This window comes from Acomys russatus, chromosome 19 (genome assembly GCF_903995435.1).
Source record: "Acomys russatus chromosome 19, mAcoRus1.1, whole genome shotgun sequence".
Lineage (NCBI taxonomy): Eukaryota > Metazoa > Chordata > Mammalia > Rodentia > Muridae > Acomys > Acomys russatus.
This window is the reverse complement of record NC_067155.1, coordinates 41015748-41034995: the sequence shown is the minus strand read 5'-3', so window position 1 is coordinate 41034995 and position 19248 is coordinate 41015748. Positions and strand designations below refer to the sequence as shown.

Genomic DNA, 19248 nt, shown 5'->3' with positions numbered 1-19248 from the left:
GGGAGGCAGAGGCAGGCGGATCGCTGTGAGTTCGAGGCCAGCCTGGTCTACAAAGTGAGTCCAGGATGGCCAAGGCTACAGAGAAACCCTGTCTCGAAAAACCAAAAAAAAAAAAGCCTGATTAACCTCAAACAAAGGGCTCCGAGTTTTTGATCTCTGCCCCTCTGTGATGGAGTGGCTCAGAACAAGCCATCTGGGTTAATGCTAAAAAAAAAAAAAAAAGTCCATAAGTCCATGTTTTCTTGCCTCCTCCCCAGATCCTTTGAATGCCAGTTGTCCCATCCAGATCAGAAGAACCAAGTGAAATCCTAGGGATTTTCTGGCTCTATATTGCCTCATGAGAGATTTCCTGGGTTCTGGGGGTGGGGGGAGAAGAGGATTAAATAAAAAGGTCCCCAGAAGAGCATTAAGGGTGCTTTAAGGTAGGTGCCATTACTGACCGAACATTGTTACCAGCCCTAAAATTTATTTATTTTTTGGACCTGGCAAAAACTGGAGCAAGGGCAGTGTACGGGCAGTCTTGCCTTTATCTTGTTTATTTATTTATTTATTATGTGTACAGTGCTCTATCTGCATGTACACCTCCATGCCAGAAGAAGGCACCAGATCTCATTACAGATGGTTGTGAGACCATCTGGTTGCTGGGAATTGAACTTGGGACCTCTGGAAAAGCAGACAGTGCCCTTAACCTCTGAGCCATCTCTCCAGTCCCCCTAACTTGTTTATTTTTTACTACAGTTATTGTTTTGATTTTTTTCTTCTTTTTTTGGGGGGAGGGGTGTTTCAAAATAGAGTTTTTCTGTGTAGCCCTGGCCAGAAGTGGTGGCACAAGCCTTTGATCCCAACAATTGAGCAGCAGAGGCAGGCAGATCTCTGTGAGTTTGAGGCCAGCCTGGTCTATAAAGTGAGGCCAGGACAGCTAGGATTTTGTTACACAGAGAAACAAACAAACAAACAAACAAACAAAACATGTCAGTGGCAGGGTGGTGGTGGCCCATGCCTTTAATCCCAGCACCTGGGAGACAGAGGCAGGGGGATCTCTGTGAGTTCGAGGCCAGCCTGGTCTACAAAGCAAATTCCAGGACAGGCAGGGCTACACAGAGAAACACTGTCTCAAAAAAACGAAAACAAAAAAATAAATAAATAAAGTGAAAGTGTGTGCCACCACCGCTTGGCTCTTGATTTGGTTTTTTATACACTATTTTTATTTGTTTTGGGTTTGCATGTGTGCACATTGTGAAAGTCAGAGGCTGTTGTGTGAGACTCAGCTCTCTCCTTCCACCATAGAAATCCCCAGACCAAACTCAGATCATCAGGGCTCCAAGTGGGGGCTTTTGTTGACTCACCCGTGCTGCTGCTGGCCCTAAAAGTGTATTTATTAGAGAGAGGGAGGGAGGGAGGAAGAGAGAGAGAGAGAGAGAGAGAGAGAGAGAGAGAGAGAGAGAGACGGTGTGTGTGTGTGTGTGTGTGTGTGTCCATAGGATGGGCAAAAGCTTATGGAGTCCATAGTCCATTCTCTTTTCATCTTTAGATGCATTCCTGGAACTCATCAGGTTTGAATGATAAGAGTTTTATTTAAAAAAAAAAAAAAAAGCTTTTATCCACTGAGCATCTCACAGACCCCTGTACTTTCTTTTCTTTTTTTCTTTTATTATTTATTTAAAGGTGTGGGCCACCATCTCCCAGCTTTTAAAACTTTTTATTTATTTATATTTTGGGGTTTTTAAAATATATTTTTATTGCCGGGCGTGGTGGCGCACGCCTTTAATCCCAGCACTCGGGAGGCAGAGGCAGGCGGATCGCTGTGAGTTCGAGGCCAGCCTGGTCTACAAAGCAAGTCCAGGACAGTCAAGGCTACACAGAGAAACCCTGTCTCGAAAAAAAAAAATATATATATATATTTTTTTTTATTTAATTTTTAATTTATGTGCATTGGTGTGAGGGTGTCAGATCTTGGAGTTACAGACAGTTGTGAGCTGCCATGTGGGTGCTAGGAATTGAACCCGGGTCCTCTGGAAGAGCAAACAGTGCTCTTAACCACTGAGCCAACTCTCCAGCCCCTATTTTGGGGGTTTTGTTGTTGTTGTTGTTGTTGTTGGTGGTGGTGGTGGGTTTTGTTTTGTTTTTTTCAAGACAGGGTTTCTCTGTGTAGCCTTGGCTTTCTTGAACTCACTTTGTAGACCAGGCTGGCCTCGAACTCACATCGATCTGCCTGCCTCTGCCTCCCCAGTGCTGGGATTAAAGGTCTGTGCCACCACTGCCTGGCCCCTGCACTTTCTTTAAGACAGGGTTTCATATGTCTTAGGCTAGCTTTGAACTTACTTTGTAGCCAAGGATAACTTTGAACTCCTGATCCTCCTGCCTCAACCTCCCAATTCTTGAGATTGTATGTGTATACCACCAGCCATTTTTTGTGTTGTTTGTTTGGCTTTGGGTCTGTTACAGGGTCTCTAAATGAAGCCCAGGCTGACCTTGGACTAGCTATGTCACTCAGGATGGCCTTGATCTTGTAATCCTCTTGCCTCAGGCTCCACAGTGCTGGCAAAATGGCTCAGCTGGTCAGTGTGTTGGCTATAAAGGAATTTAATCCTTGGGGCCCATAGGGTAGAAAGAAAACTTCTCTGACCTCGACATGTGCTCTGTAATGTGAGCACAGCCAGATAAACACATACAGTAAAGAAGCAAATGTGAGCCAGGCATGGTGGCACACACCTCTAGTCCCAGCACTTGGGAGGCAGAGGCAGGTGCCAAGGTTAACGCAGAGAGGCCCTGTCTCAAAACACCAAAACAAAACAAAACAAAACCAAAAAACAAATGCAAAAACAAAACTAATATATAAAAATAAGGTAAAATACAAACAAACAAACAAAATAAAGGTAAAGATTTGTGATAACCTGGTATGGATCAGGCTTGTAATCCCAGCATTGGGGATGTGAGGCAAGACGATCAAGAGTTCAAGGTCAGGGCTGGAGAGATGGCTCAGTGGTTAAGAGCACTGGCTGTTCTTCCAGATGACCCAGGTTCAATCCCCAGCACCTACATAGCAGTTCACAGCTATCTGCAATTCAAATTTGAGGGGAGCTGACACCACACAGACATACATGTAGACCAAACACCAATGCACAATAAATAAATAAATAAGAATTGGGGTCAGGCGTAATGTCACGGGCCTTTAATCCCAGCACTTAGGAGGCAGAGGCAGCAGACTTCTGATTTTGAGGCCAGCCTGGTCTACATAAGCATTCCAGGACAACCAGGGCAACACAGTGAGATGCTGTCTTCAAACAAAGATTTGAGGATAAATACAGGAGGAGCCTGGAGACAATCAGGCTGGAGGGCTGGGGTGGCTTGGAGGGGTCAGGTGGATCATCTGAGTCAATTGAAGGGGCAGAGCTGTCACTGGAGGAGCATCCTGGGAGATGACAGGTGAGCAGGACAGACTTCAGAGTGGACAGTAGGGAGGTTCCTGGGAACCCGGTTCTCTGGGAAGTAGAAGTTGGAGTCCCTTGCTGAGTCATGGCAGGCAGAAGGGAGGAGGCTAGAGGCCAGGCTGCTGCCTTCCCAGAGCTGCTGGAGTGGGTGTGGGTAAGGGCTTACAAAGACTGACCATCCTACAGCCATCTGGGCATGGAGGCACGTACTAAGGAGCCAGCCATCTGTTCCACCCAGAGAATTTTCTCTGACAGTCCTAAAGTGTGTAGGCCAGGAACTGAGAAAGACAAAATCAGACTACCAAGGTAAACAGGGTCAGCATGGCCAAGAGATGGAAAAAGGGAGCTGAATGCAGGCTTACAGTGAATGCAGATATTGGCTTAGTCTCTGGGGACGGAAGAAAAGAGTTGGCCAGGGACTGGAAGCCTTGGGGACATGGAAGACCAAAGACAGAATGAGAGGGCATTCCCTTATACAACCAGAGAACACTCAGGAAAGTGGGGATGGCCTGGACTGGAATTGGGGGTGTGGCTCAGTGGTAGAGCCCCTGCCTAGGATCCCCAAGTGAGGGGCTGGGGTGTGGCTCAGTGGTAGAGCCCCTGCCTAGGATCCCCCAGTGAGGGGCTGGGGTGTGGCTCAGTGGTAGAGCCCCTGCCTAGGATCCCCCAGTGAGGGGCTGGGGTGTGGCTCAGTGGTAGAGCTCCTGCCTAGGATCCCCCAGTGAGGGGCTGGGGTGTGGCTCAGTGGTAGAGCCCCTGCCTAGGATCCCCCAGTGAGGGCCTGGGGTGTGGCTCAGTGGTAGAGCACCTGGCTAGGATCCCCCAGTGAGGGGCTGGGGGTGTGGCTCAGTGGTAGAGCCCCTGCCTAGAATCCCCCAGTGAGAGGCTGGGGGTATGGCTCAGTGGTAGAGCACCTGCCTAGAATCCCCTCAGTGAGGGCCTGGGGTGTGGCTCAGTGGTAGAGCCCCTGCCTAGAATCCCCCAGTGAGAGGCTGGGGGTGTGGCTCAGTGGTAGAGCTCCTGCCTAGGATCCCCCAGTGAGGGGCTGGGGTGTGGCTCAGTGGTAGAGCTCCTGCCTAGGATCCCCCAGTGAGGGGCTGGGGTGTGGCTCAGTGGTAGAGCCCCTGCCTAGGATCCCCAGTGAGGGCCTGGGGTGTGGCTCAGTGGTAGAGCACCTGGCTAGGATCCCCCAGTGAGGGGCTGGGGGTGTGGCTCAGTGGTAGAGCCCCTGCCTAGAATCCCCCAGTGAGAGGCTGGGGGTATGGCTCAGTGGTAGAGCACCTGCCTAGAATCCCCTCAGTGAGGGCCTGGGGTGTGGCTCAGTGGTAGAGCCCCTGCCTAGAATCCCCCAGTGAGAGGCTGGGGGTGTGGCTCAGTGGTACAGCCCCTGCCTAGGATCCCCCAGTGAGGGGCTGGGGTGTGGCTCAGTGGTACAGCACCTGCCCAGAATCCCTTAGTGAGGTGGCTGAGGGTCCAGGAGTAAAGTGTCTGCCTAGAATCTATCAGTGAGGAGCTAGGAGCATGGTTCAGTGGTGGAGCCTATCATTAGCAATGAAAAAAGAAAAAAGAAAAAAGAAAAACCTCCAAAAATAAACAATAAAACAAAACCAATACCACCCCAAACAAAAACAAAAGGAACAAACCTACTTGGGTCCCAGAGGGATATCTACAACAAAGCTTTCTGAGCAAAGGGACAGAGAAGACATACAAGACTTAAAGTCCAAGTGAACCTCAAGGAAAGGACTTTCTTGGACTTATTTGGAAGCATCCACATGGCAGTGAGGTCGTCTTGATACCCATGCGCTGTTGTATAAGGGAGCGTGGCGGGGCGGGGATACCATGGCGACCTTGTGCCAAGGTATACCCCCTGAGGAATTACACACAACAGATATGGTATAAAGGAGGTTTATTGTGGTAAAGGGGGGAGGGGACCTGGGGAAGGGATAGAGTGAGTGGACCATGAGGGCCGAGAGAGAACAGAGAGGTCAAACAACTGAGAGAGCTGGGGTGGGGGGTGGGGGATCCTTTTATTCCCCACATGCACCCGTGGTGGCAGCAGATAATGACATAAGACTTTGCTAGGACCCTGAAGGCAGGCCAGTGGGATCCCCTGTGAACCAACACCCACGCAATCCCTCTTCCCCGTTCTACCTCCAGCGGAGCCCAAGACTCACCCATTCTATTAGGGAACTACATTCTCAGGACAGCATCTTCCACCTGTATCAAGTGGAGACAGCCCAAGCCTTTGGGGCTACAACATGAAGTAGAGACTTGTTCAAATTGTACCTTGACTGGCCGGGCGTGGTGGCGTACGCCTTTAATCCCAGCACTTGGGAGGCAGAGGTAGGCGGATCAGTGGGAGTTCGAGGCCAGCCTGGTCTACAAAGTGAGTCCAGGATGGCCAAGGCTACACAGAGAAACTCTGTCTTGAAAAACCAAAAAAAAAAAAAAAAAAAAAAAAAGAAAAAAGAAAAGAAAAAAATTGTACCTTGACTATAGTTGTATTATTTCCCCCTTGAGCACATGTAAAGCAACATCTATTTGACCTAGGCTTAGTGCCACACACCTATAATCCCTACAATGGGGAAGTTGAGGGTCCAAGACGAGGGTCAGGAGTTCAAGGTCAACCTTGGCCACAGGGTATAGGAGGACTCTGGAAGGGGAGAGAGGAAGAGACGGTTAGGGGGAGGTGAGGGACGGGGAGAAGGAGAGAGATTTGACAGAAGAGCTAGCTGGAAGACAAACTGCTGGAGACAGGGACAGGGAGAGGGAGAGAAGGTGCTGAGCAAGCTGGTCAGCTGCCAGTGTCGTCCCAGAAGCTGCTCGGCTGGACCCAGTCAGGGCAAGATAGATGGCTGCCTGGAGAAGGCAGAAGTCAGCGGACTAGGCAAATGGGCTGCCTGTCCTCTCTGTGATTTGTAAGGAAAGGCCAGCCTGGAGCAGGGCGTGCTGGTATAAACACACACTAGGGAGTAGTAGCTGGAGGCTCAGCGGGTCAAGGTCACCCTCAGCTACATAGAAAGGCCAAGGACAATCTGGGCCACAGGAAACTCCTCTAAAGCGAAAAAAGAAAAGAAAGGTCGGATGGGGGAGGGGAGGGAGGGCTGGAGAGACTGCTCAGTCTGGAGAGTTGGGCGTGGTGGCTCATCTCTATGAGTTCCAGGCCAGCCTGGGCTACAAAATTGAGTCCAGGACAGCCAGGACTACAAAAGAAGCCCTGTCTCAGAAAGAAAGAAAAAAAAAAAGAAAGAAAGAAAAAAAAAATCCAAAAAGAGTGACTACTGGTGGTACACTCCTGTAAACCCAGCACTTGGGAGGTGAGAGGCAAGGGCAAGCAAATCTCTGTGAGTTTGAGGCCAGCCTGGTCTACAAAGCAAGTTCCAAGACAGCCAGGACTACAAGAGAAACCTTGTCTCGAAAAATAAAACAACAACAACAAACGACCAGCCATTGGGAACTCAAAACTGCTTGAGTTCCAGGCCAGCCTGCATTGCAGTGTGAGACTCTTGCCTCAGAGACAAGGAAGTCCACGTTCATTTCTAGCTACACAGCAAAATTCAGGACCGCCCTGGCTGCCCTGGCCTTGCTTTGTAAACCAGGCTGGTCTCGAACTCCTGCCTCTGCCTCCCAAGGACTGCAGCACCATGCCCAGCCTTGTCTTGTTTCAAAACAAAACTATCACCACAAAATCCCTCAGTTTATTGTTCATGTTTGGTTTGTGTTTGAGCCTGGGTCTCATGTAGCACAGGCTAGCCGTGGACTGGCCGTGTAGCTGAGGGTTCTGATCTACCTGTTTCCACCTCTGGGATTTCAGGCACATGACAACCACCACACTGAGGTTTTTCGTTTTTTTCTTTTTGCAAATCTTTGCTACTGATGCTTTTGATCTTTTTAAATTTTTTTTATTACATTTTTATTTAGTATGTGGGGTGTTTCTCTCTCTCTCTCTCTGTATATATACATACACACACATATATATACACACACACACACAACTTATGGTGATTATTAGTTCTTTCTTTCGAGGAGGCTGGGGGATTGGACTCAGGTCTTTACAACTTTGAACTATTTCTCCAGGCCCAAACTGAATTTTTTTTTTTTTTTTTTCTTCTGAGACAGGGTTTCTCTGTGTAGCCTTGGCTGTCCTGGACTCACTTTGTAGACCAGGCTGGCCTCATACTCACAGTGATCCGCCTGCCTCTGCCTCCTGAGTGCTGGAATTAAAGGCGTGCGCCACCACGCCTGGGCACTCCCCAGCCCTCCCTTTTATTTTTTTAATTTTAATTTGTTTTTTTTTAAGGCTGGTCAAGTCCCCAGCCCCCTTAATCTTGGTTTTATGTATTTATTTTAGTTGGTTTTTCAAAAAAATTCTTGCAATGCAGTCCAGGCTAACCTCACAATCTAGCTGCTATGGCCTCAGCCTCCCAAGTGCTCAGAATTACACGATTGTGGCACCACACCCTATTCCAAGCCTGGTTTTACTGTAAACAGGCTTTATAATTTTAACAGTCCTTTGTGGGTTAAATGTCTTCCAAGAAAGCTGGGCGGTTGGTAGCTTTCATGGCTGAGGCAATCAGATCTTTTAGTTTGAGGATTGCCCGGGCTATAGACTGAGTTCCAGGACAGCCACATACAGAAAAACCCTGTCTGGAAAAACTAAAACCAACCAACCTGCATGAAAATAACAGTGGAGGAGTTTGGTTTAGGATATAGCTCAGTTTAGTAGACTGCTTGCCTAGCAGGCATGAGAGTCTGGGTGCCTCACCATTCCATGAAACAGCAGTGGTGGTGCGCACCTGTAATCCTAGTATGGGGGGGGGGAGGGTAGAGAAAGGAACAAAGTTCAAGGTCATCTTTAGCTACATGGCAAGTTGGAAACCAGCCTGGACAACATGAGTCCTTGAGTACAACACTTAAAAAAAAAAAAGAAAGAAAAAGCGTGGGCGGGGGAGGTGGGTAGGAGAGCAGCCTTGTAGTCAAGAGGTTGTTGCGGCAAATGTCTTCAGGGATTGAAAATGTCGCCTAAACTCCAGTCTCTTGGGAACGCTTGACCTAACTTCCCTCGTGTGGGCTGCGCCCGGGACTCAAGCCCATTGTCAGACCAGACCTAGAACTCTCCCCAAACCTTGACCCTCTTAGAGGGGTTGGGTGGGTCTCAAAGAGGGCGGCTCCATCCACTCCTGCCCCACCCCATCAGCAACCTGCAGTTTGCTGTGACTGGCTGAACCGGTTCCGGAGCTACCCAATCAGGATCCTTCAGAAAAGAGAGGCGTGGCTCGATTCCCACCCAGGGCGGGCCCTCTTTTGAGCTCCTGCGGTGACTCAGCAGGAAGGCGCGATTTGAGAGTGGTGATTGGGGGAGGGCTACATCACATCCTATCCTGTCTGTGTCCTGGCCATCAAGGTCTGTGGGGCTCAAGTGGGAATCCCAGCACCTGGCCCCTGATGGTTTTTTTTGGTGACCCAGCAAAATGTTGAACCTTTCAGTGGGCTTTTGTTTTCTCATCCTTTTGCACAGAAGATAAAAATACTCCCAGGGCAGTGCCTGTGAGTTGGAAGACCCTGGAAGTTTGGAGGTTGACCTTAAAGGAAATCAATCCCAGCTGCCTCTTTTTTTTTTTTTTTTTCCCTAATCCCTCAATCCTCAATGTTTGGCTCACAGTCAGGTTGTCAGGCCGGTGTAACAACAAACAGACACAGGAGGCTAGCATGCTGCACTCTGGAAGGAAGTCACCCTCAGGAACACAGGGACAAGGACGTCCTGTCTCAGTGATGATGGTTCTGATGTTGATGAGGGGCCCCGGGGCGTGATGGTTCAGCCGGTAAAAGCGCTTTCAAAAATCTCTGGGACCCACGCGGTGGAAGGAGAGAACTCCTCTGACGTCTACCACACACATGCATGTGATCATTTTATTTTTAAGATAAGAGGGGCCAGAGAGATGGCTCAAAATTTAAGAGCAATTACTCTTACAGAGTAACTGGGTTCAGTTCCCAGCACCCACAAGCGTCCATAAGTCTAGTACCAGGGAAGCCAACGTTTTCTGACCTTGGTAAACATAGGCATAAATGTGGGCAACATTCAAGACACTTATACACAAAATAAAACTCTAACAAAGAGGCTGGAGAGATAGATGGCTTAGTGGGTAAGAGCGATTATTGTACAAAATGGAGGACCTAAGTGCGGATTCCAGCGCCCAGGAGTAAAAGAGTGACCTGGAATGCCTGTTACTGTGGTTCTACAGAATGACTTCTGGACTTGTCGGCCTTTAGCATAGCTCTGGGTTCAGTGAATGACCATAGAACAGGATGCCTGGTGTTATCATCATCTTCTCCTCCTCTTCCTCCTCTTTGTTTTTCAATACACACACACATACACACACAATGATAAATTTTTGTGGGGAAAAACACATACTTGGAGTTGTGGCTGAGGCTCAGTGAATTAGGTCCTAGGTTTTTTGTTTTGTTTTGTTTCTTCTGTCCTGGTCTCACTTTGTAGACCAGGCTGGCCTCGAACTCACAGTGATCCACCTGCCTCTGCCTCCCTAGTGCTGGGATTAAAGGCGTGCGCCACCACACCTGGCTAGGTCTTAGATTTAATCTCAATTCCTACAGAAGCAAAACAAGTTAAAAAAACAAAAACAAAAAACAAAAACCCAAGCAAGCAGAAATGGAGTCTAAAGGAACCATCAGAGAAAAGCAAAGGCATCACGAGGGCAGGAAAGTTTATGCCAGGTGTAGTGGCTCCCGCCTTTAGCCCCAGCTCTCAGGGGGCAGAGGCAGGTGGAGCTCTGAATTTGAGGCTAGCCTGATCTACAGGGTGAGTTCCAGAACAGCCAAGGCTATGCAGCAAAAAAACTGGTCTTGGAAAACTAAAAGAACAAGGACAACAACAACAAAGCTAACGTAGAAATTCATAGGTGGGGAAAGGAGAAAGTGCTGGGGCCTGTCTAGAAGCCCAGGGTCTCCCCAACCCCCACCCCTAGGTCTCTTGTAGCCCAGGCTGGCCTTGAATGGTTATGTAGTTGAGGATGATGACGTTGAAGCCCTGATCCACCTGTGGGTGACTCCTTTAAAGAGGTAATATCGCAGCCGGGCGTGGTGGCGCATGCCTTTAATCCCAGCACTCGGGAGGTAGAGGCAGACGGATCTCTGTGAGTTCGAGGCCAGCTTGGTCTTCAAAGTGAGCCTAGGACAGCCAGGGCTACACAGAGAAACCCTGTCTTGAAAAACAAACAAACAAACAAACAAACAAAAAAGAGGTAATATCGCAGGTGTGTATTTCCAGAGTAGGAGTTGTTTTTGTTTTCTGTCACTTTATATTCTGTCCAAGTTCTCCCTCACATTGCAGCTCTGGCTGGCCCGGAACTCCCAGCATTCCTCCTTTCCCGGCACCCCCAGGACAGGGATGACAGACCTGCTCCAGCACGCCATATTTCCATTTGTGGGTGTGTAATACAACAAGGAAAACGACCAGAAGCTGCTCCGGGGGCCTGAGCATTGCCATGGTGATTCAGCATCTCTAGGCTGTGCTGGGCCGTGGAGGACTGGATGATGATGATGATGCTCTTGGACCACAGCCTTTCATCTCTACGCTGGTTTTCTCCAGAAAAGTCCTTCCTGGAGTCTTTCCAGCTACCACAGTACAGGTTCTCAAGCAGTGACCTCAGTTAAAAGACCGGGGGAATAATGCTTTATTGACTTGGCACCTAGGAACAGTGGCGACAGGCCTCCAGGTTTCTTTGCTACTGCAAAGTGGAGGCGACTCTGTGCCGGGGGGCAGTGGATATCAGATCTCCTCCTGTCCCTGCTTTGGCCCCTGCAGCCCCCCCCCCCTTTTTTTTCAGCCGAGCACCATCTGAGTCTAGGTCCTTACCCAGCAGGGAAGGTGATGACCTAGGATCTTCTGGAGTCCCCTGCCAGTCTATAGAAAAGAGCACCCCAACCCTTCTGTCTCCCTTCTTTGGGGGAGGGGGAGACCAAGATAGGTCACTGAAGGGGTTTGAAGGCACTTAGAGAGAGCCCAAGCCTCATGGATATGGGTCGGGGGAGGAAGGGTCGGGGGTGCCAAATAAGAGTCTCCTCAAAGAGAAGTGAGTCATTTGCCCACATTTTCTGTTTTGCCTGAGCAAAACTGCTATGTTCACTGGGCCTCCAGCAGGTGACAACAGTGTAAGGCCGGACAGTGAGAGGATAGGGCGGGAAACAGGTGCACCAGGAACTGAAGAAATCATAGGAGGGCATCCCAGAAGAGGAGAGGCAGTTCCCCATAGGCTCCTCATGGACTGCAGAGCCAGCTGGGTCACAATGGCTGGCACAGGACACTGGCATCCTCGCTGTGGTCACAGTTGTGGGCATCCCAGCGAATATGAGAGCAGAGCAGCAAGGTGCTCTCATCTCCTCGGCATTTGACATTGTCCAAGAGGATGGGGCCTCGGCCTGGGCCAAAGTGGGCCTCGCCAGGGGCTGCCAGAGCCTGGCCACATCCCAGCTGACGGCACAGGACAATGGCTGCCCGAAGGTCCCAGGCGTCATCACAAACGGTGCCCCACCGTTGTCCCAGGAAGAGCTCTACGCGCCCCTCACATCGGTGGGTTCCGCTAGCCAGACGGAGGAGCCCTGTGTTGGAGATAAAGCCGCGGGTCAGAAGAGCCCATGGACTCAGGGGACCCAAGAGATGGCTCCATGGTTGAGGGCACGTGCCACGAAGCCAGGTGACTTGAGTTCTATCCCCAAGACCCATTTGGCAGAGGGAGAAGACCAACTCCCACAGTTTATCCTCTGACCTTTTACATTCATAACTGTTTTGTGTTCACATGTGTGTGAACGCATGCGTGCGCATGTAACAGACATACACACCGACACAAATAAATATATAATGCTGGACATGGCGGCGCAGCACACACCTTTAATCCCAGCACTAGGGAAGCAGAGGCGGGTGGATCCCTGTGAATTTGAGGCCAGCCTTGTCCATATAGCAAACAGAAGGTCAGTCAGAGCTGTGGAACGAGACGCCCCAACAGTTTCAGGCCCGAAGTTACAGGCTTGCTGTTTGGAAACTCTGACCATGTCTTATCCTGTCCCCCGAAGTTTACTGTCTCCCCTTCCACACCTGGATTCCCTGGTTTGACTTCTTGTCCTTCTCTGAGGTAGAGCCTTTGTATGGCCTTGAATTCACTATCCTTCCGAACCAAGTCTCCAGAATGCTGGGATGAAGCCATGGACCACGCTGCCTAATTCTGCATTCTCTCACTGGCTGCTTCATCAAAGGATCCTCATTCCTGCTATTTGATCCCAAATGGAGAAATCTCTAGGTTGTTCTAATATTTTTCATTGGGTGTTTTTGAGACCCAGGCAGGCCTCAAACTTGCTATGTAGCTATGGTATAGACAAAGCAGGCTTTGAACTCCTGATCTTTTTTTTTTTTTCTCCTCACTCTCCTAAGTGTTGGGATTACAGGGGTGCTCCAATTTATAAGGTACTGTTTTAGAGATAAGGCCAGGGGTCAGAAAGGGCCGGCCGCTGGATGACGTGGCTGGAGATTGAACCTGAAGCTCCAGCATGCTAGGCAAACACTCTACCCACCAAGCTATAGCCCCAGCTTGCCGCCCCCAGTTCTGGACTGTTCTAGTTTAAAGTTTAAGCCACCTCCTTTTTCCTGGGCATGGTACTCCCATTGGTGATGCCTGAGAGCAACACAAAAGGACAAGTGTTCAAGGACATGGTCAGTTCTGTTGATCTGCTGTAATCCAGGCTTGGCCCTTCCCCAGTCAGGCCCATTTTATCGCCAAAGTTTCAACCTTTCTTTCTTTCTGGTTTCTAGAGACAGGGTTTTCTCTGTGGAACAGCTCTGGCTGTCCTGGAACTCGCTCTGTAAGCGAGGCTGGCCTCGAACTCACAGCGATCCACTTGCCTCTGCCTCCCAAGTGTTGGCATTAAAGGCATGCACCACCACGCCGGGCTCCAACCTCATTTTCAGGGGCAATAGACACCTACCATCTCTGGGCCGGGGACTAGGCATTTGGGTGGTCTCAGATCCATCCTGCTGGACATGGAGTCCCAGCTCCTCTGGGCCTGGCTCAGCAAGGGCAGGAAAAAAAAAAAAGAGAGATGGCCGTCATATTGGGGAACATGATCCCTAGAGCCAGGTCATCTCGCCTACGCTTCCCAGTTGTTCAGAAAGATAGAAAGAACCTCGAAGAACTGCCAATCTAAGATAGGAGACAGGAGGGCGCCCTAGTCCTGGGGGAGGTGGAGAGATCACTTTCTACAGCAAGCAATGAAATTGACAATGTCCCGCTTGGCTTTGCAAACGCCCTTTTTTCATTGATATCTCGGAGAAGCCAAAACGTAGCTCTGGGAAAGTAGTCGGCTTCCTATCCATCAGTAGTAGTTAATAGGCAACCTTGACTCAGCAGGGAGGGAATAAGGAACACAGCCCTTTACAAGTCCGATAGCACAACACGAACCCTCCTAGGCCGCGCCCTATTCTCTCCCTGCAGTGGACTCGCCCTTCCGGCCACGCCCCTACCGCGCAGCCGCTGAGTGTCCGAGGGTCCCGCTACCCCGCTATGCGCTGTACTTCCGCTGCAGTGCAGTAGAGACTGCCACGCCTACTCCCCTCCCCCATTAGACCTCGTCATAGCCTCACCGAGGTGCCTGCTGTGAGGCCACGCCCATTCTTCAGACCACCCCGCCCACAAAACGGTGAGTGCCTGCACGCTGTCTTCCCAATCTTGGGCCCGCCCTAACTACTACGCGGGTTTCGCCCACACAGCCGCGGGCGCCGGCGCACGACCCAACCCGCGCCTCCTTCAGATTCGGCTCCACCCCGACTGTGAGTGCAAGAGGCCCCGCCCATGAGGCCGCTAGGGCCCACGCACCGCCCCTGCTCAGTCGCTTTATGCTCCGCCCTCATGAGAGATCCCGCCCCTCTTCTGATTCGGCCACGCCCACATTCCCTGGGACCGCGCGCAGGCCTCGCCCATGGCTTGCGCTGCCCCGCCCCTTCTTCATGGTGTGTCTGCCCACATCCGTCCCTTCGCGTTCGGCCTCGCCCATTGCTTTTGGGACCCCACCCCTCCCGCGCCACAGCTTCACCTGCGCACAACGCTCCCGCGTCTTCGTGATGGCCGCAATTGTGCTGGCCCCAGCCCAGGTGGAAGCAGTCGCTGAGGCGGGCCTCCATACCGGTGCAGCCTACGTTGTCCAGCAGCACGGGGCCTCGGCCATAACCAAAATGACCGAGGCCCGTGGCGCCCAGCGCGGGCCCGCAGCCCGCCTCGCGACAGGCCACGCGCGCGTCCGCGAAGTCCCAGTCATCGTCGCACACGGTGCCCCAACCCCCGGCGTACAGCACCTCCACGCGGCCGCGGCAAGGGCTCGGGCCGCCTACCAGCCGCAGCCTACCGCCTGTGGGGCGCACAGGCCGGTGCCAGAGTGGCTGGGCTGGGGCGGCAGGCTCCTCATTGCAGCCCCGCGTCCCACCCGCCCCCACCCGCTGCGGGACCCGAGCGGGGGCCACTTACTTTTCTTCCCCGAGGCCCAGACTGTGGTGGTGAACCGCACGGTATCCTTGGAAGGCACGGCACCAACTCCTGTAGCTGTAGAGACAAGGGAGCGAGAAGACCATATACCACACCCACGCCTCTCTCTGCCTCAGTCGCAGTCACTGTATTGTCTGTCGAGTAATAAACATCATTTGGGTTTTTCTGAGACAGGCTCGCAGTATGTAGCCTTGGCTGGCCTGGACCTCACTGTGGAGACAGGGCTGATTTCAGATGCAGAACTCTGCCTCCTGAGTGCTAGTATTAACATCTTTTGGGTTTTTGAGGCAAAGTCTTGCTATGTAGCTTCAGTTGGCTTTGGACTCCTATGCCTGGCACAATTTGCTGTCAACCACCATGCCTGGTTTACGTGGTGCTGGGATAGCAACCCTTGCCCTTGTCTCTTTTTGTCTTGTCCTTGAGATGGTTTCTCTGTGTAGCCTTGGCTGTCCTGCACTCGCTTTGTAGACCTTGAATTTACAAAGATCCGCCTGCCTCTGCCTCCGGAGTGCTGGGATTACAGGCATGCGCCACCTTGTTCTTGATTGGCAAGTACTTGAGCTATATATCCCTAGACTAACGAATCCTAATGATCTTAAATTTAAATCACAGTGATTGCTGTACCTCTAGTTCCAAGCTTCTAACCTTGATTCCTGATTTGAATTCCCTCGCATGGCTCCTCAATTCTCTACCTGCGCAGCAACTTCTAAGTTGACTCAAGCATCTTTTGTTGTTGGCGTTTTGTTTGTTTGTTTGTTTTGTTTTTCCAGACAGGGTTTGTGTAGCCTTGGCTGTCCTAGACTCACTTTGTAGACCAGGTTGGCCTCCAACTCACAGCGATCCGCCTGCCTCTGCCTCCAGAGTGCTGGAATTAAAGCCGTGCGTCACCAAGCTGGGCCCTGACTCAAGCTTCTTATCCATCTATCTATTTTGTTTTTTCTAGAAACAGTTTCTCTGTGTGATTCTCTGGCTGTCCTGGAACTCACTTTGTAGACCCAGGCTAGCCTCAACTCAGAGATCTATCAGCCTCTGCCTCCCTCCCTAGTGCTGGTATTAAAGGCCTGTGCCGGGCAACTCAAGCATTTTGAAGAAATCTCTTACCCACCCTCTATTCTTCAGAGCTCTGGGTGTTATCCAGTCTCCCATCTGCTCATCTCTTCTCACCCAATCTCTAACCATCTGCCCCAAAGCCTTAGCTTAAGTCCCTTTCCTGTGTCTCTGGAACAGCTTCCTTAGTCCCACCCATACCTGCCTTGTCCCAACCCTTCCCAGTTGGGGGGGTGGGCCCTTTACCTGCTGGCTCGGTGTGCCATGCCCAGTCTTCTTTTGTGACAGAGGGAGGCAATGCTGTGAAAGTTGGAGGACTCAGAACTGGAACGGGAGAGAAGACAGACAGGTCAGTCATGAGACTAAGGTTGACTCCCAAAAGAAAACAGCTTTCACTTCCAGGGCCGGGAGCCCAGCTGGGATATACCGAGCCCTGCCCAGATACGTGTGGTACACAGATGTACGCAGGCATGTTACTTACATTCATTTCTGTGTCCAATATTCTTAGAAGCCTGATGTGTACAAAATAGAAAGATGCAGGGCTTGGCCAAATAAGGACCTCCAGGCCCATTTCTAAGGGACTTACAGAAACAGACCTGGCCTGTTGTTGTTATTGTTTGTTTGTTTGTTTTTCGAGACAGGGTTTCTCTGTGTAGCCTTAGCTATCCTGGACTCGCTTTGTAGACCAGACTGGCCTCAAACTCACAATGACCCACCGTCCTCTGCCTCCCTGTGCTGGCATTAAAGGCATATGCCGCCACACCTGGCTGCCCCATAAGCCTTATTTGCTGGGCTAAGGGTGTATTCAGTACAGTGGTAGGGTATCTGGTTTACATGCACAAGGTTCTGAGTTCAATTCCCCAGCATGTAAGAACCACAGTACTATCTGTTAGGCTGGAGGTGGGGTGGGTGGTGGGTGGGGAGGGGTGGCTAGTGCCTGCCATCTAGAGAGGCTAACGGAGGAGGATCATCAGGAGTTCGAGGCCAGCCTGGGTCGGAGTGAGACCCTCTTCAACAAGACAAAAATTACCTCTATTTTATTTAATTTGACACAGGGTCTCATTAAGCCCTATCTAGGCTTGAACTCACAAGAGAACAACCATTCGGGCGGAGGTGGCGCATGCCTTTAATCCCAGCACTTAGGAGGCAGAGGCAGGCAGATCTCCGTTAGTTCGAGGCCAGCCTGGTCTACAAAGTGAGTCTAGGACAGCTAAGGCTACACAGAGAGACCCTGTCTCGAAAAAACAAAAAACCAAACCCAAAACAAAACAAAACCAAAAAACCCAAGAGAACAACCTGCCATGGCCTCCTAAGCTGAAACTAAGGGACACCCCCCACACCCGGAGTGTGTACTTTAGACATGGTTTTATGTAGCCCAGGCTGGCCTCCTTATGTAGTAGGGGTTGCCCTTGATCATTAATCATTATAACTAATATCCTGAATGCTGGAACTATAAGTATGCCAGTATGCCTGATTTACATGGGGCAAGAGGACTTCATGCGTACTAGGTAAGTACCCCATCTACTGAACTACACCCTCTGCCTCAACGCCTACCTTTTATTTGTTGAAATCACCTCCCAAATTGGAGAGGGTCCATGTGAGAAAACATTCTATTATTAGATCCTCAGGATTGCAGATAGCTGGGCAGAGTTCTGCAGTTAGGTGCTTTGAAAGTATTCTTAGAGCAATCTAAGGCTGGGCGTGGTAGCACATGCCTTTAATCCCAGCACTCGGGAGGCAGAGGCAGGAGGATTGCTGTGAGTTTGAGGCCAGCCTCGTCTACAAAGTGAGTCCAGTACAACAAAGGCTACACAGAAATACCCTGTCTCAAAAAAACAAAAACAAAACCAAAAAAAGAAATTGCTAGAAAATTCTGGAGGCAGTCCTAATAGTCCTAATAACAGAGGAATACTACTATATTCGATAGAGCCTCAGAGCGTGTTAGAATGAGGGTTAAGTGCTTCCCCAGAGCAGGCCTTAGATAGCACTTTCAGAGACTTTTTGGAGAGATCTGTCAAGTACAGTTAGCCAAACCCCTTTCAAACCCCTTTTCCTACTGGGCCCTTAGCTTCTTCCAGTTCCCCTCCCCACCCTTTGGAAGGCCCCGCCCCTTTGGCCCCGCCCCTGCCTGCCTGCCCTTGGCACCTGCACAGAGCGCCCCAGCATCCTCGTGGTGTCCGCAGTTGTGCACGCCCCAGCCCAGGCTCTGGCAGGCTGCCAGGCGGGGCTCACCACCTTCGCAGTGTACGTTGTCCAGCAAGATATGTCCAGTGCCATAGCCGAAAAAGGCATTAGTGGTGGCAGCCAAGGCTGCCCCACAGCCCAGCTGGCGGCACACAACAGCAGCGTCCTGCAGTCCCCAGTCATCGTCGCATACAGTGCCCCACAGGCCACCATGCAGAATCTCCACGCGTCCTTGACACGGGCTGGCGCCACCTACCAGGCGTACACTGCCCTCACCTGGTGGTGGTGGATGGAGAGAGTGGGGCAAGCAGCATCTTGCAGGGTCATGAGGAGGCATTTTTATTCACTTCATCAATGCACCAGGCCTCCCTAGGGACGGGCGCCAGGGGCCGAAGGACCAAGGCCCCCCAGGAGGGATAAGTCGGCCCATCCCCTTGACCAAGCCTTCTGACACTTTAGAGTTGCGTTGTGGATCCCAAGATAACCAATTAAGATTGTGTCCATCGGGGGCTGGAAAGATGGCTCAGAGGTTAAGAGCACTGCTTGCTCTTCCAAAGGTCCTGAGTTCAACTCCCAGCAACCACATGGTGGCTCATAAACATCTATAATGAGACCTGGTGCCTTCTTCTGATGTACAGATATACCTGTAGTCAGAGCACTGTATACATAGTAATAAATAAATAAATATTAAAAAAAAAAAAGATTGTGTCATCCTGACCTATAATCAGCCTTTTTGTTTGTTTGGTTGGTTGGTTGGTTTTTTGAGACGCCACCACGCCCGGCTAAAACCAGCCTTCTAACTCCTGTCCCTCCTCTACTTGCCTTCTAGAATGTGCCTGTTTATTGTATACAGCTGCCCAAAGAAAACGTCACTTTGTGAGAAGTAGGCACCACACCTCTTCTTTCACAAAGCCCTCCCTGACCTCCTCTAGGCGTCATCCCTCGACCCTCAAAAGAGGGTCCTTGTGACTACATTGCAGGCAGGAAGCCCTCATCCTCACCTCACTTCCCTCACCCCCTTTAGCCTACGGAGGGTCTCCCCA

At 50.8% G+C, this 19248-nt stretch overlaps 1 protein-coding gene across 1 annotated transcript in view; it reads right to left on the bottom strand.

Moving 5' to 3' along the window:
* Nucleotides 1-11579: 11579 nt before the first annotated feature.
* The window catches only part of Ssc4d (scavenger receptor cysteine rich family member with 4 domains), a 12716-nt gene continuing 5047 nt past the window's right edge, over nt 11580-19248 (bottom strand). The window contains exons 5-10 of the mRNA XM_051161314.1: nt 18167-18481; nt 16268-16345; nt 14957-15031; nt 14529-14840; nt 13425-13502; nt 11580-12047 (exon numbers count right to left, since the gene is read on the bottom strand). Coding sequence (XP_051017271.1) covers nt 11731-12047; nt 13425-13502; nt 14529-14840; nt 14957-15031; nt 16268-16345; nt 18167-18481 — 1175 coding nt within the window. The 3' untranslated portion in view covers nt 11580-11730. The remainder of the gene's footprint in view (nt 12048-13424; nt 13503-14528; nt 14841-14956; nt 15032-16267; nt 16346-18166; nt 18482-19248) is intronic.